The 25417-nt window shown below is 56.2% G+C and overlaps 5 protein-coding genes across 5 annotated transcripts; 3 read left to right on the top strand and 2 right to left on the bottom strand.

Moving 5' to 3' along the window:
* Positions 1–21: 21 nt before the first annotated feature.
* PLICBS_003916 (uncharacterized protein) lies at positions 22–1641 on the top strand (the record flags this gene model as incomplete). The annotated part of the gene is made up of 2 exons (XM_018327952.2): positions 22–226; positions 299–1641. The coding sequence occupies 2 exons, from the start codon at positions 22–24 to the stop codon at positions 1639–1641; spliced, it is 1548 nt and encodes a 515-aa protein (XP_018173470.1).
* A 1048-nt stretch (positions 1642–2689) lies between these two features.
* PLICBS_003915 (uncharacterized protein) lies at positions 2690–4274 on the bottom strand (the record flags this gene model as incomplete). The annotated part of the gene is made up of 2 exons (XM_018327951.1): positions 2690–2772; positions 2870–4274. The coding sequence occupies 2 exons, from the start codon at positions 4272–4274 to the stop codon at positions 2690–2692; spliced, it is 1488 nt and encodes a 495-aa protein (XP_018173469.1).
* Positions 4275–5640: 1366 nt separating this feature from the next.
* Positions 5641–6770, bottom strand: PLICBS_003914 (uncharacterized protein; the record flags this gene model as incomplete). Its single annotated transcript, XM_018327950.2, has 3 exons — positions 5641–6492; positions 6551–6685; positions 6750–6770. The coding sequence occupies 3 exons, from the start codon at positions 6768–6770 to the stop codon at positions 5641–5643; spliced, it is 1008 nt and encodes a 335-aa protein (XP_018173468.1).
* Positions 6771–21094: 14324 nt separating this feature from the next.
* PLICBS_003913 (uncharacterized protein) lies at positions 21095–22231 on the top strand (the record flags this gene model as incomplete). Its single annotated transcript, XM_018327946.2, has 1 exon — positions 21095–22231. The coding sequence occupies one exon, from the start codon at positions 21095–21097 to the stop codon at positions 22229–22231; it is 1137 nt and encodes a 378-aa protein (XP_018173464.1).
* Positions 22232–23681: 1450 nt separating this feature from the next.
* PLICBS_003912 (G-Protein alpha subunit) lies at positions 23682–25021 on the top strand (the record flags this gene model as incomplete). The annotated part of the gene is made up of 5 exons (XM_065600342.1): positions 23682–23799; positions 23882–24093; positions 24158–24288; positions 24368–24626; positions 24677–25021. The coding sequence occupies 5 exons, from the start codon at positions 23682–23684 to the stop codon at positions 25019–25021; spliced, it is 1065 nt and encodes a 354-aa protein (XP_065456414.1).
* Positions 25022–25417: the final 396 nt, after the last annotated feature.

Genomic DNA, 25417 nt, shown 5'->3' with positions numbered 1-25417 from the left:
AGAGAGACGGGAACCACCACCATGGCCCCCTACTTTGGCCTGCGCGGCTCGGCCCTGAGCCGCGCCATCATCGCCCTCGTCGTCTGCCCGGCGTTTGTTACGTACGGTTACAACCTCAGCGTCGCCGGCGGGCTCTTGACCCTAGACGCTTTTGTCGAGAGCTTCCCGCAGCTCGACACTATTAACACCGAGGGCGACGAGCAGCACTACAACTCTACGATTCAGGGTGCGCTATCCCACCTCAGTCTCATGTAAAGCCCCATGAGTACGGACAGAAAACTAACCATGCACACCATAGGCACCGTTGTCGCGCTCTTCACTGTCGGTGGCATGTTCGGCTCCCTCTCGTGCATTTATCTCGGCGACCTGCTCGGCCGCAAGCGTGTCATCCAGCTCGCCTCATCCATCACCATCGTCGGCGCCATCCTCATGGCCACGTCTTTTCACCTCGCGCAATTCATCATCGCCCGAATCGTCCTGGGCCTGGGCACAGGCGGCTACCTCGCCACGGTGCCCGTCTGGCAGGCCGAGATCTCCAAGGCGACCAAGCGCGGCGCGCACGTCGTGACGGACGGCATCTTCATCGGCGCGGGTGTCTCGCTGGCCCTGTGGGTCGACTTTGGCTTCTACTTTGTCACCGGCAGCTCCGTCTCCTGGCGCTTCCCCCTGGCCTTTCAGGTTGCGATGCTGCTCGTCGTCGTGGTCTTCATGTCCATCTTCCCAGAGTCGCCCCGCTGGCTCGTCAAGAAGGGCCGCCTGGACGAGGCGCGTGCCATTCTCTCGGCGTTCAACGACGACGACCCCAACTCCGATGCCATTGCCAGCGAGATTCATGACATCCAGCTTTCGCTCTCGCAATGCGGCACGCTCTCTTGGAAGGCTATGCTGTCGATGGGCGAGCAGCGCCTCTTCCACCGCACTGTCCTCGCCGCTGGCGGCCAGGTCTTCCAGCAAATGTGCGGCATCAACCTCATTTCCATGTACGCCACCACCATTTTCGAGATCTACCTCGGCCTCGACCCTACAAAGTCTCGTATCCTGGCCGCCGCGATGGCTTTGACGCAGCCCTTTGGTGGCTTCCTAGCCTTCTTCACCATCGACAGACTCGGCCGCCGGCCCCTTATGTTGTGGAGTGCCGCTGGTATGGCCGTCTCCATGGCCGTTCTCGCTGGCACCACCTCGGCACAGAATAACCAGTCCGCCGTCATTGTTGCGGCCGTCTTCCTCTTCGTCTTCCAGTTCATCTACACGGTTGGCTACTCCGGCCTCACGTTCCTTTATGCGACGGAAGTTGCCCCCCTGCAGCTGCGAGCAGCCATCAGCGCCGTGTCGACGACCGCGGTGTGGGCCTTCAACTTCCTGCTGGCCGAGGTGACGCCCGTGGGCTTCAACACCATCTCGTACCGCTACTACATCATCTTCGCGGTGCTCAACGCGGCCATCGTCCCGACCGTCTACTTCTTCTTCCCGGAGACCAACGGCCGCTCGCTCGAGGAGATTGACGAAGTCTTCCTCCACTCCAAGACCATTTGGGATCCGCCGCGCATCGCGCGCACGCTGCCCCAGATGAGACTTCAGGACGCCATGGAGCCGAATAGCTCCGAGGAGGACAAGGCTTCCAAGGCGCAGCATGTCGCTTAGGCGTAGACGACGGAGTTATTTTGCAATTGATGGGACGCAAGCGTATGGCATATATACAGGGACCTGCTATGATGGAGCATTCGCAGCGCAGGGGATCATGACGGGCCTGTCTTTGCGCCCGCATTTGATGAGTGATCAAATATACTGAGCGCTTACGCATTTGTCACGCCAGTGGCAGCGCTCGAGACGTTTTCTTGTCTCTCTACTACTAAGCTTTCTCTTCTTGCGCCTGGTGCTTCGGTGGCGTCGCTGCTCGTGAATTCTGTCCGCGCACAGAGGGTAAGGAGAAGCACCAACAGTCGCCACCATGTCCCTAACAGCGGGCATGACACGAGCAAGATCCCATCATGAGCCGTGCTATGTTCTCACCAAGAGAAGCTTTCGACCACAAGTTTCACCAGACGAGTTCCTTGCGAACCATTATGCCTCGAGAGCGCCGACACGACACAGCGCACCTCGTCCGCCATACTCGGCGGCCCGCATACAACAACCGTGGTTCCACCACTACATGAGCCCAGCTCTTTCTCCAACATGTCTCTAAGATTGAACCTGACGCCGACTGAGAGCGTAACTTGGACGCTCCCCCACCTCCGTTCGGTCACATCGCCGCACTCGTACCCCAACATGTTCTCGACCGCATGAACGAGGGGCATTGTACGAACGCCCCAGAACAGCTGGGCGTGGCAGGCGGATTTGGCGACGTTAGTAAAGCTATCCAGCGAAGGGAGGACGCCCGTGATACCCACACCACCTGCGACGCAAATGAGGTTCGGGAAATCGTGAGTGGGTGTAGGGAGCCCATCTTGGAGGAACGTCATATTGGGGGCGTACGAGCTCTCAATCAGGACGCGAATTCCCCGAGTAACTGCTTTGCATTTGGAGATCATCGAGGTGATTCCATCATGCTTGCGGACGAAAAGAACAATGCCGGCTTTGGCTGGCCTGGCATCACTTACAGTCACTTCGGAGGGAGTTGATGAACGACTCGGCTGTTCATCCCCGACTCCGACTGTCTTCTCGGGTGGGCTATCCGACGCTAGCCCTACGGCTAAAGGCGATACAGAGCCAGGGCCGATGGGCTGGACAACTCCCGCCACAGAGAAGGGGTGGTTTTCCCAGACTCGCCACAGACTGATTGTCGGGAAGTGTAAGTAAATGTGACCAGATGCCGTTGCATTGGGGATATCCAGGCGGTAATAGTCGTCGTCAATCGGCGAGAGATACGCACGCTTGATGCCGCCACGAATACTGCGAGCCAGACGCGCAGCGCGATCAAAGACCCAGAGGGCGATGGTGATGTACAGCCAGGTCTGGAAACCGTAATCTTGGCCATATTTGGGAGTGATGTGATAGTAGCAACCGACGATAGTCATGACCGCGAGCGCTATGTGAATCGCAAGGAAGGCCTCATAGACTCTCTGCCGAATAGGTTGCACTGACAACACGACCATGAGTGCCATGGCCAGCGTGCCTATTATGCCCCAGTACCAGTATGGCTCGACACTCTCCTCTGCGTGGTCGAGACCACCGAGGTGCGCGACCGCCATGTGCAGGTAGACAATACTATGCAGCACCGCCTGGAGCATGCAGAGAAACGCCGCCCAGCGGTGCAGGAGAAGGAACGTCGAGTGCGACCAGTTCGTAAGCCACAACAAGATGTTGTTCCGCCCGGCATAAAGCAAAACGAGCGGCAGCTGAGCAAAGCTCAATACACCGAAGCGGTTGGCCACCCAGGTCTCTACCTGGTACTGCTTGTCCGGATAAAAGAGACTGGGCAGAAAGACTTCGTATCCACACGCGCTGAGAAGGATGTTGATGAGCCACAGGTAGGCGATGAACAGGGCCTGTCCGCGAGTCGGCATGATGCCCAAACCCCATATTGGTGCCGAATGACTGTGTCCGAGAAGCGGCGGATCGATGAGGTAGGCATTAAACTTTGTGACCCACGAGGTCGGCCATGGCAGAAAGCGCAGCAGCGAAACCGAGATTGGTATAGCTACGCCGGAGAGAAAGATGGCCAGGCCGTATATTTCGTGAGTGACTTCATTGGCCGCGTAGTAGCGGAGAGTGTTGTACTCTGGTATGTAAATATCGTCTGGTACCACGGCGGTGTAGTTGAGAAAGACTGTGTTGTTCAAGAGCTCCGTTGGAGGCTCCTTGATTGCGCCGAGGACCTGCGTGTAGCTTTGTCTAGGCACTGGGAGCGCACCTTTGTTTCCCTCAAACAAGAACGGGACATCCCTGTCCCAAAACTCTTCCAGTTGGATGGATGGCAAATCAGTACACCTCGACTTGAGGCAGTATGCCACTGTCTGCAAATAAAAGTCGTTGTTTGCTTTGCATTGAGGTGTGGATTCCAAAGTCACATTCCACCCATTGCCCGATGGGTACTGGGGAGCGGGAGCCGACTCGTCGGGCGCATCGCGCTTCTCGGGGACACTCACGGCGAGGTCTTCGGTCGTGCAGTTGAGCGGCGGCGCGATGCAGAAAAGACAGGACCACGCGCATTCAGGTTGGTAGAGGGTAATGCTGACGCCAATGAAGCCAAAATTGGCGCCATAGCTCGTAATGCCAGCGAACGTGATGCCGTAAAGAGGGAAGAGCGAGTAGAATACGACACGCGGTGGATGCATGATTGACAGCGGAGCTGCTCCTTGCGTCCTCCGGAGACTTCAGAATGTGAATTTTTAAAGTCGGGGTGGCCGCTTCGTTCAAAGAACTTCAGGGCCAAACCAGGTGATTTGCAGGTCAGGGGCCGAGGGTTCACGACGGGGTGGCATCCTGCTTTATGAGGGAGTACGTATCACACGAACACTGTTCAATACGACTGGACGACAAGTTTGACTATCGGTATTCGGTAACGATTGCCCTTTCCGATACGACGCCATACGATGGTGAGCCACCCATGAGTCCTTGCTGCAGCCTGTGGTACCACGCTTGCCACGGATCTTCGCCCGAGCAGGGCAAGCCACCCTCTTCTAGACATTCCCGACAACCGGTAGTGAGGTGGTACCGTCTCTCCAGGCGTCCTGGACATGTTGTCCGCCCCATTGTGGCGACCAACAAGATGCGTGGGAATGGCGAGCAACTTGTCAAGTGATTGGCGTTGCCGGACGGTGCAGTCTCGTGGAGATGCCCGCGTTTGCTATGATGAGGGCCCCATGACTGGAATCGCCAGGCCGTCTAGGCTCCTTTACCACCCTCCAACTCAGCGTGAAATGATATGGCCCACAGGCACTCACTGACCCAGTGACGGAGCTCAACCTGCGAGTTAGTTACAACCTGTGCATACAGCAGTGCAGCACCCAAACCTGCCGTATTGCAGACGTCAAAGGTTGGACAAGCACAAGATTGAGAATCCGGCAAGGCGCTGCCATCAGCCGAGTTGCCGGCCGGCGGCTCGGGACATGGTGCCGTCTTGGCTTGCGGCAGTGAGGGGGAGGGGGCAAGATCCGATTGATAAGATGATCAGATAAATCTCTGCATCTCTCAAGCATTCTATTGGACTCCGTGGAAAATCTCGCTAGTGAAACCATGCATGTTGAGCCTGGACTGACCGGCTGGCATAAGACGGGCTATCGATGGTCCGAATCTCCCGGCCAACATGCGTCTGTGTTCCTACCTCCAAGCTCACTCCGATCGCATCCGAGCTACTGGTGGTGACCTAGCGCGCTACAGACAGAGCCGTATTCACCTGTTCTGGATGTAGACGGCGCTCTCCGAAGATCGCTGATATTGCAACAGGGCCCTTCGTTAATGGCCCCGCTGGAACAACGGACCAGCGGACTGCCCAGCGAAGTATCAGCATGTCGTATTATGTATCCGCCGTATACCCAGCAGGACGTTGTGGCCTTGGATCGCGCCACGCAGGCATACCAAACAGATGTGCTCCAGCACTGAGATGAAAATTCAGCAAGCAAAACCACACGCATATATTCTTTGCATTGACGCAAGCTAAGGACTGAACGAGACTGTTGTACACGAGAACAGCACGCCCACTCATCGCCCCTCCAGCGGCTCCATCAGCACGGCTGGGCCTGCAGGTACCACCAAAGGCGTCGCGTCCCCCAAGACAATCTTGCGCCTCGAATGCGCATAGCCCAAGGCGTACTGTGAGATGTACGGCTGTGTAGTGCGATAAAACGCCGCTCTGAGAGCGCCGTCGACGTCCTGGTCCCAGTAGAGGCGCCGCAGCCACAGATGCAAGGCAGGGTAGTCGTGCCGAATTGATTTGAGATTGCACATGAAGACGGTGAAGTAGGCGACGTCGAAGCGTGCTAGCGTCGTGTATAGACGGACGTCCACTTCGGTGATGTGGTCGCCTAGCAGGAACCGCTTCCCGTGGGCCTGGAGTTTTGCTTCCAGTCGATCGAGGGATTGGAAGAGCGCGTGGACATTCTCATTGTACGACTCTTGCGATTTGGCGAAGCCGGACTTGTACACGCCGTTGTTGACGGTGTTGTACACCCAGTCGTTCAGCTCGTCGATCTCGGAGCGCAGGGCCTCGGGGTACAGGCCGTCTCCAGGGCGATTAACCTCGCGCAGGGGCTCTGGCAAGAGATGGTCAAACTCGCTGTAGAACATGCGGATGATCTCGGACGACTCGTTGTTGACAAGCACGTCTGCCTTTTTGTCCCACAGCACAGGCACGGTGTAACGCCCGCTGTAGTTGGGGTCGGCTTTGAGATACAGCTCCCTCAGCGTCTTGAAGCCGTGGAGGGGATCTTCGGGCAGGGAGTCGCCTTCGCCACTAAAGTACCATCCTTCGGGGCCCATGGTCATGTGTACCTGATAGACATCGATGATAGACTCGAGGCCTTTGAGGAGTCTCACGATGAGGGTTCGGTGCGCCTGTTTCCACGGTCAGTCTGCGGCCGTGCAGTGCGCCGCTCGCTGGGCTTGGGCTTACCCATGGACACCCGGGCGAGACATAGAGAGCATAGCGACCGGCTTCAGCGGGGAACTGCGCGCCCGGCTGGTTGGAAACGAAGTTGCGAAATGTGCTATCTGGCCGAGTGAAACGGCCGTTTGCATGGTAAATTTTCTGGTTGTTGCGTGGTCAGCCATCACCCACAAGCATCACTGCAGCGTGTTGGTCGCCCCGTTACCTCCTTGGTGTTTGAAGCCATTTCCACTAGACGCTGAACTGTCAGGCCAACGTCTGAAGCACCATCAAAACTCACACCGGCTGTTCAAACAAGGTATTTATGCATCGCGAATTGCCTTATCGCAAGGCTCAACTGACATGAAAGGCCAATGCCAGTAGACATTTCGTCATGGCGTCTGCCCCCGCCTGCCAGGTTGGGCACACCACCAGGCGCCAGCTCCGTGGAAGCCGGAGCTGTGAACTGGGGCACTGGGAATTTGGGAGCACCACAGTAGGGCATGTGCATTGCCGCGCGGGTATGACAAATGAACCGATCGCCATTCTCGCGCGCGATCTCGCGTCGCGAGCATGCATTTCTAAGCATGCAGGTATGGCTTCGTGTTGATGCTCCTCGTTCATTCAGAGATGATGCCCGAGACCACTATAGTCCTCGGACACAGACTGTTGCGCGCCTGCAGTAAGTTGTACTGCCTGCAGCCTGCGTCGCTGCTAGCAGACCGGGCCCAGCGGCCGGGACAGCCATCTGGTGCATCACAAGACCAGGGGCCCGCCTGGCTCTGTAATTGCCATTCCCGCAGCTGATTGAGCAGCGAGTGTTTCAAAATCCAACTTGGTACTGGGTTATTATTTTTTATTTTTCTTAGAAAGACTTGATCCTTCAAAAGTCCAATACCCAGCTGCCCGCACCCTTAATATCACTGTGCCGCTGCCTCATTGTATGTACTCGGCAGTTCCTTGACGGAGCGACAGAGCGATCACACCACCAGACCCATGACCTCAAACACAAGGATTGCTCGCCGGCTAGAAGTCGTAGTGGCCCCTATTTCTTTCTGAACAATATATTCGGAGCCACGGGGCCCTCTTATGCGAGTCCGAGACCATTGTCTCAATATTTTCACCACAGCCAAAGTCGTCTTACCGTCGTGGTTGCATATGGACTCATCGACTCCAGCACCGAGCAGCACCCGCTTCATCTCCGCGATCCTCCTAATGGCGGCTCTATGGCAGGGACCCGCCTCGTACTCAGAAAGGACCGCGTGATGCAGGCCTGCCTGACCGCTGTCGTCGACAAGGTTGTGCCGCGAACGTCAATTAGTACTGACCAGTAGGCTACGCCCGGTATCTCGAGAAGTGACGCGCCCGCATCTACTAAGGCTCGTGCGATGGCGAGGACTTGCGTTGAGGCGCTCGATTACCTGCCTCGCCTGGCCAGTACAGCGGGACCCTACCGGCAACAACGATGGCGAGCTAGGCGAATTCGACTCTTTCGTGATTCTGACACGGTTGATAGGAGTGAGTTACAAAAGCGTTGGCCAGTGCGATGTCCTGTGACAAAAGTGCTTTGACTCCGCTCGCATCTTCGGCCAGTATCGCCTTCGTCAGGGCAGATGCAGATGCATCCGTGCTGTAGGCCGCGTTACAAGGGTTCCGATAGGGGGCGATACACGGAGGTATCTCAGGGCCCGACATCGTCTCTATTGCCAAAGTCCTGGGGTCCATGGACGAGGATCACGTTTCAGTGCCGTCGAGACGTTAGCGAATGCTGCTCATCTTCAAGCCCCGACCGCTGACGATTGAGGCGGCCGGGTTGAGACTTGCCAGATGGAAACAGGTCACAAACGTGCGTGGGGGCTCACTGGCTCATCAGTGGCACAGTGCATGTGCCATGGCGGGGGCCACCGGTGCAAGAAATGGCACCGAAATTGCGCCCAAACCCTGTCTTGGATTCTTGGGGGACTTGCTTGCGCCCCGGCCATAGGAGGCCCTGCCTGGGACCGCATAGTTAATAGTATTGAACAGGCGCTTCCACGAGTCCGTGCTGCCGTTCACAGCCAAGAAGCCTGGCCTCGCTTTTGAGCACGCTGTTTATTACGAGGCGCTGTAGTTTGTCTGCCTCAGTGGCTTCCTCCCTCTACGCACTTGCTTGCGCGGCCGCTTCCTTACACAGCGTTTCGAAGCACAAGCTAGGAGCGTTTCCAGGTGGGACAGAACCAGAGACACTGACTGCATGAATCATCAAAGTCCGCACGTTAAGTTGGGTCGAGAGCACAGCTGGCTAACTCGAAGATCTTTGCCCACATCTCCTTGTTACTTTTAATGTAGTGCTGTTGTAAAGCATGGGTCGTTTCGACCACCAACAACATCGCCCGGTTTGGTCCTAGTCGTGGGCCCGGCACGAGAAAAGGTGCACGTACATGCTTCACGTCTACTTGCGCGATATGTTGACGTAACAGTAACGCCCTCTTCTTGTCATAGACGATCATGAAGCTCATGACAGACACTCATATAAAACTGGACTCCACGCAATCAAACGTATAGAATCTTCAGACCTCTCCTCTTTCCTGCTGCCGGCCTCCTTCTCCCCACACCATGATTGCCGCCAAAGTTGCTCTCTACATGTCCATTCTCGCCAGGACGGTGAATGCCGGGTCCTTTCCCAGCAAACAAATCCCACATCCCAGCAACCAAACTCCGCAAGAGGCGGAAGCCCGTGCGGCCGCTGAGGAGCACAACCAGAGAATTCGCGGTGTAGGACATATCTTGCCATAACCCTAGGAACCGTTGCGGATTAGATGAACTGACGCAATTGGCAGAGCTGCACTTCTGATAGCCAATATTGCGCCTTTGATGGGTGGGTCGTTGAGAAGTTGCCGTATCCGTTTGGATGGTATGCGACGACAATGGCCCGTAGGCTCAAGTGTCCTGAGCCCTGTTCGGTAAGTTTCGCATTCTGTTCGTCGTAGGCATGATGAAAATGATATTAATGCTGCTCTGACCAGCAGCGTCATGGGGTGCGAGGTGATTGCGAAGTCACTGGTTTCCCTTCCCATCCCGTGGTGAGCTGCGGTCTTTGACCTGGTTGCCACATGCAGCCTCGATAGTGACCCTGTCCTTACATCTGGGGATCGTGGGCTAGTGAGTATGGTGGGGGCAAGTTTGGTACATCTAAATCACACCGATAACATAGAGAGGATATTGATGGCGGCGGGTGCACCCCGAATGAGAAGGTCTAGCCGGAATTTTTGAGTATCATCAATATTGAAGGTATCGCACCACACTCCAGAGTGCCACGAATATCGGCGAAGCTTCAGTCGGTGAAACGCTCTGAAACGGAGAAGCTACATGTACATACAGCGCATCCCCATGGCATACTATAGCATTCCAGATGAGATTAGAAGCAACAATGATCTGCTTTTGCCTTGCAAGAGACACAACCAAACAAATGAAGGAGTGCAAAGCGTCGCAAATTTATGCAGTCTCACAGACACCCATGGCTGGTCGAGACTAGGCATAAGGTCCATTGAGCCTCTCTTGGTCTTTCAACTCGACCATGAGGTGATTCGTGTTTCGAAATCCAACTATGCCCTCCCAAAGGCAATCAAGAAGGAAGTGGGAAGACTGTTCATACTTAACAAAGCCAGGCGGAGTGAGTGTCACTGCTAAGCAGCCAGGACATGTTGCGGCACGCGTGGTTCTTCCAGGATTGGAGGCAAAGATATAGGAGAAAGCCCCACGCTACTGTGAAACAGAAGCTTCTTGCGGCGTCTACCAGTTTCCCAGCTATTGACATGAGGGTGTGAAGAGATCTGGTTGAAGGTGGCTTTGGTATGGCATTGTGCAAGCCGAAACCTCCTGGGATACTGCACTCGCCCTTGCGCTTCACGATGGATGTATCTCGAGATTGAGAACTGCCTCAGTTGGAAGTCGAGTTGTGGTAAGGCGTTTGTCAGACTTTGACCAGTAGAAGCCTGCTCAGAAGTCCTGTTGACGACGTCTTGGACAACTACTAAGTCATCTGAGCATGCATTGGTGTCGTATTCGTTCTTGCCAGGCTCGTTGACTTCAGCACCCTTGAGGCCGTGCAACTTATTCGCTGCCTTGGCTGGCTGCTGCGGCCAGTTCCAGACTTCAAAGCGTTCGCCTGCAGTCCAGCTTTCCCGCGCGGCTATTTCGTCGAAACGCCTGACTTGGCTGCAGTCAGGGAGCATCGTTCCACTTCTAGGGAGAATTAGCGTCACGACATGCGGTACAATCCTAGCTCCTCTGACAACCAGTGATAGAGATCAACTTACCAAGGGTGCACATGCCACTTCAGTATTCTTACAATCAGGGCTGTCCAGCAGCGCTTTTGGCCAGGCTTGCCCCTTGAGGAGCCTGGGGAGAGGAATAAGTATTCGTGAAGAAAGGGCGAATAGCTGAGACCACGAAAGGGATTGGAAACATGGCTCAAGGCAGACTTCCCATCATGAACGCTGGTCCGAGAACCCCAACTGTCATCCACTGCAAATCCAATCAGATAGCCTTGCGATGGCACCTCGATCTTCAGGATGGCTTAGATATCGACCACTGTAATGTCTGGCCAGCGCTCATGATTCGCAGGTCCCGGAAAGTGGCATTGCAAGCGCCGGGCCGAGACGTCGGAGACATCAAGGAGGGTGGCGAGCCCCTCAGCCGCGGCGGGCGGTCCATCATTGCTACCATGAAGCGGAGGGGAAATTTGGATTGGTTTGGAGCACAGCAAAGTCTCGACCAGACGGGTGTCGTGAGTGACAGTCGATGCCATGTGCGGGGAACAAGTTTGTTCGCTGCCAGATGCATGTGGCCAGTGAGATGCTTGTTGCGAGCACAGCTGGGCGGGTTGGGTGGAGCGTAAACTTTGAGTTTGGCAAGCGCAATTCATCGGGTGCGAAACGGGTAGATCGGCTAAGAATTCAAGGAGTCGATGAGGGTAGTCGATTTGCCTAGCGGCTCTTCACATGCTGCGCTGCCTGCTTTGCCACATCGACTCTCGCGCTGGCGCTGGTGGTTCTCGCTTCCACACATCTCTGTACACCACTCAGACACGCCATCCTTGGGCGATGGAAACATGCGAGGAGGCCGTCATCTTTGGGGCGCAGTCCTGCCGGAGCTATTATCGCTAAAGCATTCAGAAAGTAGAGTCGACGCGTCATAGACCATGACAGAGTATTCATGTTCCCAGCAAGAACGAGTTCGGAGTCGGTGTGAGCATCTGACAGGTAACAAGACGCGCTCATGACAAAACACCAGGTCCTTGACCGAAATTTGCAAGTGCGGAGGCACTAGAGCTCGCTCGCCTCACAGCCATTCTTGTCTGCAACCTCCCCTCCAACATGAACTCTACCACCCGTCTTCGACTGAAGGCGCTGACATGGTGTCATGTCGGACCAAACCATGTGTCCAATCCTCTCGGGGGTTCGTCCAGAGAAGCCGGAAGAAACGTAGTCTGTCGTTTGATGGTTCAGCAGCTTCTTGCCTGGGCTCTGTAGTCCTGGGCCCAGCATGCGGGGTGGGTTGCAGGGCAAGGTCCGTGTTGCTGACTTCTCTTAACGCAAGAGGCTTGACGCCCGCTCGTCGCGTTCCCGCCGCAGGGCGGAATAAAGATCAACAGTGATACCAGGGTGGCCAGTCCTTGTCGCCGTCACGAGCTTCGGGCGGCATGGGCCCGGCCCTTGCGCGGCTCGGTCGTCCTCAACCCCTCCATCTTGCTCCCGCTCGAAACCTTCGTTCCTTGATGCTAGCTACAAACTCTAAAGTTGATTGGCTTGGCAGTTTTGTCATATGAAGACGCACCAAAGTCCGAGCCTACAGACGCTCTTGGTGAGTGACAGGGGATTCGGCCTCAATTCCCCCAACCTCATGGTGCCATGATTAGCCTTGGCGGGATGAACACGAAAAGAAGGCCCAGATCGTTCTTGTCTGAGGCACGATTGGGATGGCGATGGGGGGATCTGAGGAGTCGTGCCATGCTGCGACGCGGAAGATTATTGATGCTAGCCTTTTCGGCCGAGGACTAGCTTTGTGATGTGTACCCTGCTCCTGGCTGGTCCCGTGTCGGCCCCTTTCTCAATGGGGTGGTTCGGTCCAGCCTCACGGTTCGCGGCGGCGGGCGGGCTTCGTTGTCCCCACCTGTCGTCGCTGGGCTGCATGGGCGGACCGCTTCTGTGCATATGTCCACCGTGTTCGACGGGCTCAGGCACCCGGTCGCCTCGAACCGTGCTTGCCGCTAGTTAGTGTAGACGTCCGGGCACTCTATGAATCCTCATTCTGCGCATCTTCTGTGTTGACTTATTTGCCAGAGTCAACCAGACACTGGAGGTATGAGTGGCCGGCCCTGGACCCATGAGGTGCACATCCACAACCCCTCAGGGCGTGCCAGGGTTCTGTTGACCCCTCCTTCTTCCCCTGGCCAAAACGGCATGAGCCACACGAGGTTCCCCCTCCTTTTCAAGGGTATTGCGCCAGCCACAGACCAACGACAGTACCTGGGCCCTGGCAGGCGATCCTACCCATATTGACCTCATGAACCAACACTCCCGTCTCGAGGCTGTACCCAGGGTTCTGGTGGCGCTTTTACGAGCTGGTGATTGGAGACGCTTCTTCGAAGGCGCCTGTCATTTGTGAGTGTTCGCCTCAACTTTCCCCACGCCGGAGTCCACGCCAAGTGACTGCAGCCGCAGAGCCATCTCGCATCAGTCGATTGCCGCACAACCGCCCGGTAGAATCGGAACGTGGGATGCATCTTGGTGCTTTCTCCGCACTAGCTGCATGTGGTTGACAAGGGTGGAGGAGATATGGCTCCGGTGTGGCAGCTTGTTCACCTGTCTGTTTGTGGCTGTCCCTCAGGTCGATGCCAGGACCTCTCTTATCTCCCCCGAGCCTTTGCTCAGAGTTGGGCTTTGCGGCACTCAGCTAGCAGCTTCGGTCACTAACGCTCTTCGCTGGACCCCATACGAAAAGTTAGAGAGGCCCAGGTCATGCAGCCACAGAGCTATTCAAGGGAGTGAAGGTTTCGGAAAGTTTGGCAAACGGCGCACGCCCAGGGACCATGCACACGTTTGACAGGAGACCCCTGTGCTGCCGCCGTAGATCACGGAGTTCCCGAGCCCGTTGTGCAAATTGAGGGGGCATGGCTCCCCGCCCGCAGACGAATCGCCAACCAGAGGGACTCGTCGTCGCAACTTGGGACGACAAAACGTCGGATATGTCATATCGTGGTGGCGCTAGCAAGGCTTGGTTGCCCACCCGGTGTGTCCTGGGTAAACAATGGCACCGTTGTTTCCCCCTCCCACCCCCTCCCGTCCCCGTGCCTCACGCTGTCCTGCTCGCCCACCACGCGGAAACAGGGCCAATCACTCCAACACCCTTTGTCTGCAGTTGGGCGACCACCATGCTGCTGGTCGACGGCGAGTCTGCTCGTGCCTGCCAGGCAGCCCTCAGCTCGGTCCCTCCAAGCCACCGACGAGAAGACTTTCTTGAAGCTTACTGCTCTCTTTCCAAGTTGATCCAGCTGCATGGCCTGCTGCCCTCTGTCTACACTGCGCCCAGGGCAGCCTGTCGACCCCTGGGTGCGCGTTCAGCCTCAGCAGCGGCTTCTTCCAGGGCCATCTTGGCCAAGTTTTCTCCTTCATACATACGCGCTTTGCCCAGGCCGTCTATAGCCTTGCCAATCGCCCAAGCGGGCCGAGACTCAATCTTGGAGCTGGATGGCCCATCGGATGTCGTAAGGTCCATGTGGGCAAAGGCACAGCTCTTGGGCAGTTTTGCCGCCCGCGGTGTCTCTTCCTATGAGTCGTCAGGGGCGCCCCGACTCGACACCAGACCACTGAAGTATTAGAAAGACAGATATGGAGCTCTCTCTCCCGCAACACACAGCCTTACCTTCAAGTCTCTCGTTCTGTCCACCTCTAAGGAGGGTTCACAGTAGCTCTTCGGTGTCTTCCAAGCACATTAATCATCAGTACACGCGCTCAACTCTACCTAATCAACGCCGTTACTCCAACATTACAGACAATCAGCCAAGAACCTCCTGGTGCGAACCAATGGCTCAAAGACAAGCAGCATCACAGCGCCCGCGACCTGAGCTTAAGTACCAATACACCTTCCATGCATCACAGCACCTAGACCAAGCAACACCCCTCAGCGGGGACGACAGAATAGACAACCCGCGCAATGGAACTTTATACGCGGATCCAACATCAGTGTATGCTTTCAGGGCAACCTGGCCCCGGCGTACTATAATGGCATGCATCTACTGCAGACAGCGAAAGGTAAGACGAACGCCTTGACAGTTGAGCCACGTAAGCAGGCATGCCTGACGCTTGGATAGATTCGATGCAGTGGTTTCCAGAACACAGTAGCGGGCAGGTGCCAGAATTGCTTTCACAAAGGACAGGAATGCATCTTTCAACCCATCTCCACGGATGTCTCTGGAGCGGTCCTCAAGTCCGTCATCACCAACCACATCCACCAAGACAGCCGCAAGAGCTGGGTGTCTGGTACCATGAACCCAGGATTCAGAGTGGAAACTTTGCCTCCATTCCCTCAAACCAATATCCACCATCCGGTGCCACTTCAACATGTGCCTTTCTTTGTCTATTCCAGAGAGGACATGGAAGACGCGAGGCCGGCGAAACGCCGTAGGACCATGCAGGAACGCAGCGGCAACAGCACTACGCCCATGAAACGCAGCTCATCGACTACGCAGGCCGCTGCCGGGAGCATCGCCTTCATGGCGAACACCCATGGGGACGTTGAGAATGCAAGAGAAAACAGCAAAGTGCCGCGCGGCAGCGGGATCTTGACACCTGCACAAACTTCAGTTGCCAGCACGTCTCCTGTATATTCGGACACGTCTGAGGCTCGCTTCCAAGCTCTGTATGACGAGCAAGACAGGCGTCCAAAAGCGCAGCCCAAGTCTCGGCTGCCTCAAGCGTGGCGGAACCGCAGTGCGTCGGTGATGAGTCTCAGCAACTTGGTCAATGACTTCGAGGCGGTGGCTGGAGGTTCTTGATCAGGAAAGGTGTAAGACCAGTCAGTCGTTCAGCTGCAAAAAAGTTAGCTCTTTCAGAGGCCTGTAGCAGAGCCTGGGTGAACACGAAAAGCTTGTGATTTTCGATCTATACGATTGTGAAGCCGCCTTCTTGCTCGTGCCGACCACTGTCGTAGGAGCTCTGGCCCAAGGTGACAACTTTGAACTGACGCCTTACGGGATCGATCGCATTGCATGAACTCAATTCGGGCTGATCATGGGGCTGAACGGGCAAAACACATCCCTCGTCGTATCACCAACAGGGTGGGCCAGAAAACGCGGGGAAACCGTGGCTGATGAGGCGTCGCAGGGACGCCCGTCGTCTCTCGCAAGTCTCGTTAGCCCGCAACTAGCTCTGGTGCGCCATGTTTGCCCGAGCCAGCCGGGTGGGACGCTGGCTCGCCCGCACCCACGGGCATGGCCCAGCTCGACTGAATGCAGGAGACAGTGTGAGAAAAAAGTCGAACGATGCCTGGGCGCCGGAGCCTTCGGGTCATTGGTCCCTGCTTCGTTGAATGGGTGGCGACCTGCAGTCGTCGCTCACCCCTGTCCACTGCCGGCGCACCGAGCAACCAGGAATGCGACCAACAGCCATTAGCAACCAATGAGCAAGGCGTGTCATATCCTTCGCAGGTGACAGAATCTCGATGGTCGTTGGTTGCATGTGCGATGGCCGGGGAAACCCACCTGCCCCTCCACCTGCCTGCACGACGACATCAGCACTACGCTCGCTCAATGTCAGTCGACATGCATGCAGGTTCCGATGCCACGTTTTTCAGGGTGGTGGATGAGCCTCTCTTTGACTGCGGCCGCACGTTGGTTCGATCGTTGGCGCAGTCTGTGCCATCGCTGAAGACTCGGTGTCGCAGGGGCCCATTGACGGAACTTGATGTCACTCTTTCCTCCGCCTGTTGCCGCCGTCGGGTCGCGGTGGCATATCTCAAGGGTGGTCTGAAAACCTTTAGCGGCTCGATTCCACGGTCTCGGCCTCGTCTGCATGATGAATTCAACCTATCTCCTCTCCCGGCAGCTGCGGCGGTTCCGCCTCAGCCCTGCGTTATCAATTACTTATTGTCCCCTCCTTCGGCGCGGACGTGGACATTGACGGATGAGAACCTGCCAGCTCGATATCTCAGAGCCGCGGAATGCTGTCCAATATACCAGGAGACGACAAGAGGTTTTCGACGATGCACTTTGCTGCCGAGCCTCTGGTGCTCGCTTGCCACGACTATCGCGGGACCGAGAGGTCCGTCACGACAACAAGACATGGATCAAGCCGCCACTGGGTGAAATTTCCGTCTTTCTGGTCTTTTTTCGGGCGATACTGGTGGATCAATCACACCTGTCCGCCAGCTGCCCCTGTTGCCCAAGCCCAACTGCTGGCCAGGACGGCCACCTCCTGGGTCTTTACAACTCCGCCTACTTCTTCAACACGGGTCATCAAAGCAAGTCGAGATACTCTTATGCTTCATCAAGAATATACAACACAACAGGACGTTGATGCAACATTTACTCTTGTTCACCGCGAGTTGTTTGATCAGGGTGTTGAAGTCCTCCTTCCCTTCGTGCCGCGTTGCTTCCAGTTCTACGCCAATGTCATGGCGTCGGAGCATCGCGACATCTTTAAAGACATTCAACACTTTCCCAAGCACAGCGCCGCCTACACAATGGAATACATCCGCCCGTTCAACAGGTATCATGCCAAGTACCTTGTCAAGCGACACATATCGAAATGCGTTCAAGACCGCGCCTTTGGCAGTGCTTTAGCTCCGCACTTCCTGGCCAAGGTACGAATGGGCGACCTCCAGCCGCTTGCCGACAGATGGCAAACCGAGCTTCGAGATCGCCCGGCTTACATCGATCAACTATACGCCGAGCGGGTTGACATCTGCTCCCTTGCAAGCTCCATGGGATCGGCTCTGGGCGCCTTGCACTGGGCGTGCGGCATCGACGCTGCCGGCGTTGACTTCATGCTAGGATGCGACAAAAGTGGCCATGTCCAGCTTTGGCTCATCGACTTTGCGAATTGCAAGCCGTTCCGACGGACGGCTCGGGCCGTCACCACGCATCTCGTGAATGCGGTGATGCAGAATGGGGCGTGCTGGCCGCGGTGGATAGACTCACCAGCATACCGGGATGCGTGGGCGACCTTTCGTCGAGCTTATCTAGAAATGTCGGTGCATATCTTCACAGATGACAACGAGGGCACGGCAACAGCTTTTCTACCATTATTGTTTATTAATGAGTTGGAGGCGATGAGGGGTCCCGGAGGGATATTGTCCTAAAAATGGTGTCGCTCACGCGTTACATGTATTGGTGTTTGGGAGGAACGAGTGTATGATGACGAGGAATGACTGAACGACTTTGTGGCGAGTCGAAAAGTCTGTTATTTTATTGTACAAGCCATTACTTTAGTCACGCTGGCCACAGGATCGGCTGTCACGGCTAGCGGTGAGCAATATTTTTATGCGAAACTCATCGCGCTGCAATGAACGCTTCGAACAAGTTGCAAACCGGTACCAAAGTTGAATGTCGTCCACCATTATTATTGAGTATTACGGTGTCTACCTAAGTCATGGTGTGCAATGTGCATCTCAGTCTCGACGAATCCCCAGTGTCTCTGCGCCACATCTCAATGTGGCTCTGCTCCCACTCGTGAGTGGGGATCAAGCGAACATGACACTGTCATGTCCGGTCCGACCCCGTTTAACTTCCGGCTCGTTGGTCCCGCATAACATTATTTAAACATTGCTGGAAGTCTCGGGTGCGGTAGCATCAGACACGGGACGTTCCTTTGTACTTGGAGGGTTGACAGGGACACGCGGTTCGCGCCACAGAAGCCCCTCGACAACGACATTGCAGAGAAGGAAGAACCTGGAAAATATTGAATCAACGGGAATGCTCTGAAGCAATTATGATGAGTTAGACTTACAAGGCCAGAAAGTTAAAGGCAATGACGGTCTTCTTCAGGCCGCAATCTCCGGATCCGGGACCATTGAGAGGGCAGCGGCCGCCCGCCCAGTCCTGAGTCGAGAAGATGAAGGACGTGAGCCAGAGGTATGACACGATGAGATTAAATGGCAGAAGGTATCCTTTGTAGCGATGGATGAAAGGCAGCACCATCGCGACAATTGACACGGCCAGAGTGATTGTCGCCTGCGTGGAGATAGCCCTGGTCAGCTATCGTGACATGTCCCAAGCCTCCCGCGGGGAGCAACACGTACAATAACTTCTTGGTAAATTATGTGGGCATTGCGAAACGAGTCAACTTTGAGGAAGTGGGAAATAATTCCCGTCACGATTACCGATGAAGCGAAGACCATGAAATGATTCGCCGTGGCCAGCGATCGCAGGGTGAGTTGCTCCATCATGGTTCGTCGAGGTCAATTGAGGAGCGCGCCGTGATGCAGGATGCGAGAAATTTTGCAAAGAAGTTGGCTGAGGAGCTGTATAGATCTATCTGTGAAAACACCGACGTCGCATTGCCGGAAGCGACGGTGCTTTATATGTCTTCTTTCACTTCCTGGTCCTGCAGATGCAACCATTGCCTCAATCGTGAGCAATGGACGATGCCGAGACGCCAACGAGAGCTTTCCGGTAGCTCTTTCCAACAAATTGATGCCACGCTACTGCTGCTGTCTCTGCGCTTCCCGAGCATTCTCCCTGCGTGAGCGGTCGTTCCGTATGTCCCGGCTGACCACCTGGGAGGGAAGCAGGATTTCCGCGGCTCGACAGAGTCAATTGACGCCCGGATATCCGGCTAGAGAGCTCGACGATGCCGGCAGTCGACCACATGATGCGGCATTCATCGGCAATAGCGGGTCACTTGACGGTGGTGTTGCGTTGGCCCGCGTCCGGATCCTCCGATACAGGATGCCGGCACTCGGGACGGCCGGATAGCTACATCGGCATTCATGGTCCCCCAAACCACCTCGAGCTGGGTCAGAGGGCCACGGCCTGCGACTGGCCAAAAGGCCAGACAAAAGCAACCTGGACGTCCTGAATATGGCTGCATGTGCGTCATGGGGTCTCGCTGCAGGTGACTGGTCTTTGGCTCCGCCGGCATGAAGTCGGCATGTCGCCGGCAGACCGCTAGAATCGTGCCACGCCGAGTGGTATGACATCAATTAGTTGCCCCCAGACCACGAGATTCTCTTGGCCTGATGGGACTGCCGATCTCACTGCCTGACGTGCCAATGCAAGCCATCGCTCGGATCTCGGTGAACTTGGCAGCGGTGCACGGTCGAGCTTGGTGAAGTGGAGCAAACGGTGGTGAGATTCTGACGTGCCGCTGTTGGCTGCTGTTGTTGGCTTCCCAACGTCAACTGCCGAGGCGACCGAGCCCACGAAGGCACAGATTGTTGCCGCACTGCTCGAGGCTTGAGCCTGGAGCCATCGGTAGGCATAACAGCTTTCTCGCTCAATCTACCTCATTTGTCACACGTGTAAGAAGCATCTGAAGAAGTGTGAAGCAGTCGGGTGGGAAGAGAGCGAGCCACACAACCAACAGCCCGTCCCAGCCTCCAGCCACGCGCGCCGCAGCGTCTCATACTGGCAAGACTGGACCCCCGTTGCAGCCCGATAACAGGGGGACAGACGCTAACGACCCCAATTTTGGGCTCTGGCAAACTAACTCTGGGGTCGGCCCGTCCCACTGTCCACTGGAGCATCGCGAGGGCGTCACTGAGTGTGCCAAAAGCATCATTGATCATCACGACGGAGTAGCGCCTTTGGCAATAAAGGGGGCAGCTGAATGCTGAATGAACTCTTGGATTCGGACGCCCGGAGGCCCGAGATTACATTGCAAGTACTGCACCGGGAGTATCAAGAGAAGGCGGGCCACCGACCACCGAACGGCGGCGATTATGACAGGGTCAGGCAACTGTGATAGGGTTGTTGCATGCCGCACACAGAACCGGCGCCGGCGTCACGGTCAGACTTGCTTGCCACCCAAAGCACACAGCAAAACTTCCGAGCGACGAGGCGACTGCTTCAATTGCTCTCTGCATCATCGTCATGACCATCCTCAGCCGCAAACATGGGGTCCATGCACGGCAATAAACTACTGCGGGCCTCAGGACTTTCATTGGGAGGACACAAGTGATTTTGGTCAGATCAAGACAGCGGACCGTCCCGGTCTGCACAAACTGGAGCCGCGCTGCTCCCAGGGACAGGTGAAGGATTGTGTGCACGCCTTTTGGCTAAAGGCATCTTGCAAAAAAAGCAGGCAAGTTGCAACATTTGGCGGACCAACGAGAGCGCTCTACGTCGGCGGCTCTTGGTGGTTTGACGTGCTGACGGAGGATTGTCGTGCAGCTTTGCCTCATGACACAATGGCCCCCATCAGATCCGCGGTGGTCCTGCGTTGTCGACATGGAAGATGCTCGCCATTCAAACGAGGCAAATGCCATCAATATTCCATTCGCCTCGTCTCTCCTCGACTGTTTTTCGCTCCGCTCAAGACAAGGCCCCATTCACACTCGCTGACATAGACAGCACCAGCTCGACGCGGTACGATGCGGCCGTGGGGCGCCGTTGCCGCCCTTTCGCTGCTACCGTTGGCGTTGTCTGACCTTCTGCGTACCGACTTCTCGACCTTCTTCCCGCAATACAATGAAGCATTCCGCTATATCCTCGGCAATGACTCCCTTTGCGGAGAGATATACCGCGATTTCCGCGCGCGCAACTATGAGAACGAGCACGGCGACAGCGACACCGACCCCTTCAAGCTGCGAAAGGCCGAGATTGATCCCGTGAGCGCCGCATTCGGGCTCGATAGCGTCACGCATCAACTCGTCGACTGCATACTCAAGAACACACCAGAGATCATCAAGGTTCGGATGGCGAGCGCCCAGGTTCTTCTGGGATTGACGCCGTCGCTGCTCGCCGTGCTTGGGCCCAGCCCATGGCACACTGGCGTGATTGCTGCCGTCGGCAAGCGTCGCCTCGCTGCGCTGCTGATTGCCGCTGGGTCGCCGGCGCTGAGTCCGTCGCTGAGCAGCGGGAGCCATTTGAAGGATAGCTTTCTCCGCCCGCGACACAATCACATCAATATTCCCGTGTGGTTAGGGCGGGACATTCGAGCAGGAAGAGGGGCTCGAGAGAAGCTGGCGAGCGCTGCCGGATGGGCCGTGTTCTATGTCCTCGCGGTCGCTTCCATCGGTAACATGGCCGAGGTCTCGTACCGCATCGGCTCCAGGGCCATCTTCACCTTTGTTCAAGGCGACGGCTGGTTGATGTTCCTGTGGGCCTTTCTAGGCCTCTCGATTCACGCAATCGGGGCTGTTACCGTATTCCTTCGCGTCAAGCACATCCCAATACCGAAGTCGGAGATGGCAGGTCCCAATGGAAGGGTCCAGAAGAGAATCCGGATCAAGATCCTGCCGCCGACTGCGGCCACAAAGCTCATCACATGGTTCACGGCGGTATACACGGTAGTTCACGTCTTTTTCGGCACCCTTCTGTTTTCAAGCGTCCTCTTTGTCTCCGTTAAGGATTGCGTGTACATAGTGTTGCGTCTGTTGGCTTCCGTGCTCTTCTGCCGGCTTGCAGCGGGGTTCTTTACCGTTCTTGACAGGAGGGATGCCGAGGTTGTCAATCGGGAAGGGCGGCTCGAGAGTGTCGCCCTGTCGATGGATGAGGACAGCAAATGAAGGACCAGTGAATACACCGAGGCCCTTGCGTATGGTCGACTGTGCTGCGCTTGTGTGAACGGCGATAATGAACAGGGGATAGCGGACTCTGCAGCCGGTGTGGTTCATGTTGCCGCGTTTTGCGCCATTGAGGATTCATGGGCAAGCGTTCTTGTCAGACATTTTGTATCAGCCACTGCGCCAAATGCCGCCCATGGCGATATCGTGCAATGGCAACAATAATTGCTTTGTTCACTTTGATGAAGTGGCGTCCCAGGTTGGGACGCGGCATTTGGCCGGTCCGACCCCGCCCCTGGAGCTGCACAAAAGCCGACCACGTTCCGGTCCTTCAACAACCAGGTTGCAAACCCTGACCTGGTAATACATGGATGTTGTGGGTGACAAACGGCTTCGGTCGGACGCCTGGCGCCGCCGGTATCGTCAGAGTTCAGCCGGGTCGATAAGCTCCCAGGCTTCTCCTGGTCGTGGACGCCTACGCCACTCACTTTTGGTCCCCGAGATGCCCATGTTGGTCGGCATCGGAATGGATCCGAGAAACGTGCATACTATTTATGCTGCGCGTTGTGTCAACTCACAGGCGACAACTTTCTGGTGCTCGTGCGTATGGGCAACGGTTGACACATCGTCCTAACAGACCAACGGGTTGCATTTTCCGCCGAATTGAGCAGTGATCCTACCGCACGCAAGCGAGCTAGCATGCCACTTTCCCTTTGGAGCACGGACGCAAGACCAGGAGTTCAGGACCATTTTCTAGAGTCTGCATAACGCAGCGAGACAGAACACTGACCCAACTCCCTACCGTACTTTGTGTTCCGTGCCTCAAGGCCTTGTGCTCTGAGCGGCAGCGCATGCCCTGTCCATCATGTGACTGACTGCTCCTGGGCATTTGCTCGGCGCGCTGTGTTATCGAGCTCGCCAGCAGAAGCAAAACCAATAGTCCCGTTGCCAGTGACATGTGCGGGCAGCGATGGCCTGCAGATCCAGGCGGAACCAGGATCCGCCCGTCCCGGCCCGAACCCACGTTGTCGCGATGAGACAGGTGAAGAAATCTGGTTCGGAGCTGCCCCACGGCGCCAGCAGGGTTTGAGTCAAGCGCCTGGTGCCCATTGGAGCGCCCGGCTCAGCCGTCAATTTCGGCTATCAGGACCTGCAGGACCGTTGCAGGCATGGACGCTCCAGCTTGGCGGTGATCACTTGCCTGGAGGATCCTAGTCCTGGTAAGCTTGTCGGCCAAGAGCGCTGCGCAGCGCTGCAGCCTCCAGTTTGGTGTGGACCAGTTCTGTTTCTGGCTGAACTCAGCTGCTGTCCCGAGGCCGGGCGCCGGGTCCGTTAATGCACTTGCGCTCGCTCGGAAGGTGGTGGTCGTCGCGTTGTTTCCCACCTTCATCAATGCGCATTCACGATTTGGGTCTTGGGCATCGTTGGCCACGAGACGCGGCCTGCTCTCGCCATGTGTCTCGGCCCGCGCGACAAGGACGACAGCGGCGTCACTCGCTCGCGCGACATCGACCGCGGCATCCGGCAAGATGAGGCGAGGCTCGCCAAGGAAGTGAAGCTGCTACTGCTCGGTAAGCGGCGCCGTCTCAATGATGACGCGGGGCACTGTTGTCCACCATCTTTGCGGCCGAACTCGCTGACGTCTTCTCCCAGGAGCTGGCGAGTCTGGAAAGACCACGATCCTCAAGCAGATGCGACTCATCTACTCGAGGAGCTTCAGCGACCGTGAGAGGTTATGGTGGAGGCCTATCATATTTCGCAACATCATCGAGTCGTTTCGCATCATGCAAATGGTCATGTCAGACTTCAACTACCAGTTTGAGAGTCCTGACAGTAAAGTGCGCCCCACCATCCGGTGCTACACGGTGCTTGCGATCTTTGATGGCATCGTCGAGTACATTGAACACCAACTAACATATACTCGCACAGCTCCTCATGTCCACGATCCTCGAAAAGCGCGAGGTTGGGCCAGAAGACAGGTTCCCGCAGGATCTCATAGACCCAATCAAGGCCTTGTGGCAAGACGCGGGTGTTAAGGCAGCCTTCTCGAAGGGCTGTGAGTACGCACTGCATGATAACGTGACATAGTACGGCTCGTCAGTTCTCGTCTTGGGTGTTGACATCGCTGACATAGCGCAGCTTCATTTCCAGTATACCTAGGCTATGGGCAGAGGACTATGTCCCCAACGACCTAGACATACTCTGCGCTCGACTCAAGACGACGGGCATCACAGAGTGCCGTTTTGCCATCGGCCCTCTGACCTACCGCATATTTGACGTCGGTGGTCAAAGATCAGAGAGAAAGAAGTGGATACACTGTTTCGACAACGTCCAATCTGTCTTGTTTCTTGTGGCGATCAGTGGCTACGACCAGTGTCTAGTGGAAGACATGGATGGGGTATGGGGAGTCCGGTCGCTTGGTTGCTTCGCATGCTAATCGCGGTCCAGAACCAAATGAACGAGGCGCTGATGCTCTTCGAGTCAATCGTGAACTCACGCTGGTTCACCAAGTCGGCTATGATCCTCTTCCTCAACAAGATGGATCTATTTAGAGAGAAACTCCCGCGACGACCGATAACCGATCACGGATTCACGGATTACCGTGGTGCCCCAGACGATTACAAGGCCGCGAGCAGCTACTTCCTCGACAAGTTTCGAGCTCAAAGCCGAAACCCAGACAAGGAGATCTACGGACACTTTACGAACGCGACGGATACGAACCTGATAAAAATTACGATGGACTCAGTACAGGACATGATCATACAGCGGAACTTGAAGCATCTCATGCTCTGATCCTGAGGTCCATTTTGGCCAGAGCAAAGCTACGAAGAATGATGGGGAACACGGAACATGCCATGGCACGCCGCCACAGGCTGGATGAGGCGTCGAGTCGCAGCTCCTTGACAGCTGAGTGACCGACGAGACCCCAGTCTGGGCGCGCGCCCGCAACGACTGTGGTGGCGCTGCGGCTGGCTTCGTATTTGCCTGAACTCCCGACACGAATCACGACGTCCATTGGGAATGTTATGAGACAAACCAAGACATGCGCATCGGGTCGCCGATGCGGGGTTGGACACTGATGATGCGATCACTTGAGGCTGCTTTGGCGGTAAATGCGCGTTACAGGAATGGCATCGCCTTGGCCGATCCAGCGCATCCTCCCGGAGGCTGTCCGGGCATGATGATTGG

Source organism: Purpureocillium lilacinum (genome assembly GCF_023168085.1).
Source record: "Purpureocillium lilacinum CBS 284.36 DNA, scaffold_3, whole genome shotgun sequence".
Lineage (NCBI taxonomy): Eukaryota > Fungi > Ascomycota > Sordariomycetes > Hypocreales > Ophiocordycipitaceae > Purpureocillium > Purpureocillium lilacinum.
Note: the sequence above shows the minus strand (reverse complement) of the source record. Positions and strands in the feature narration are given on the sequence as shown.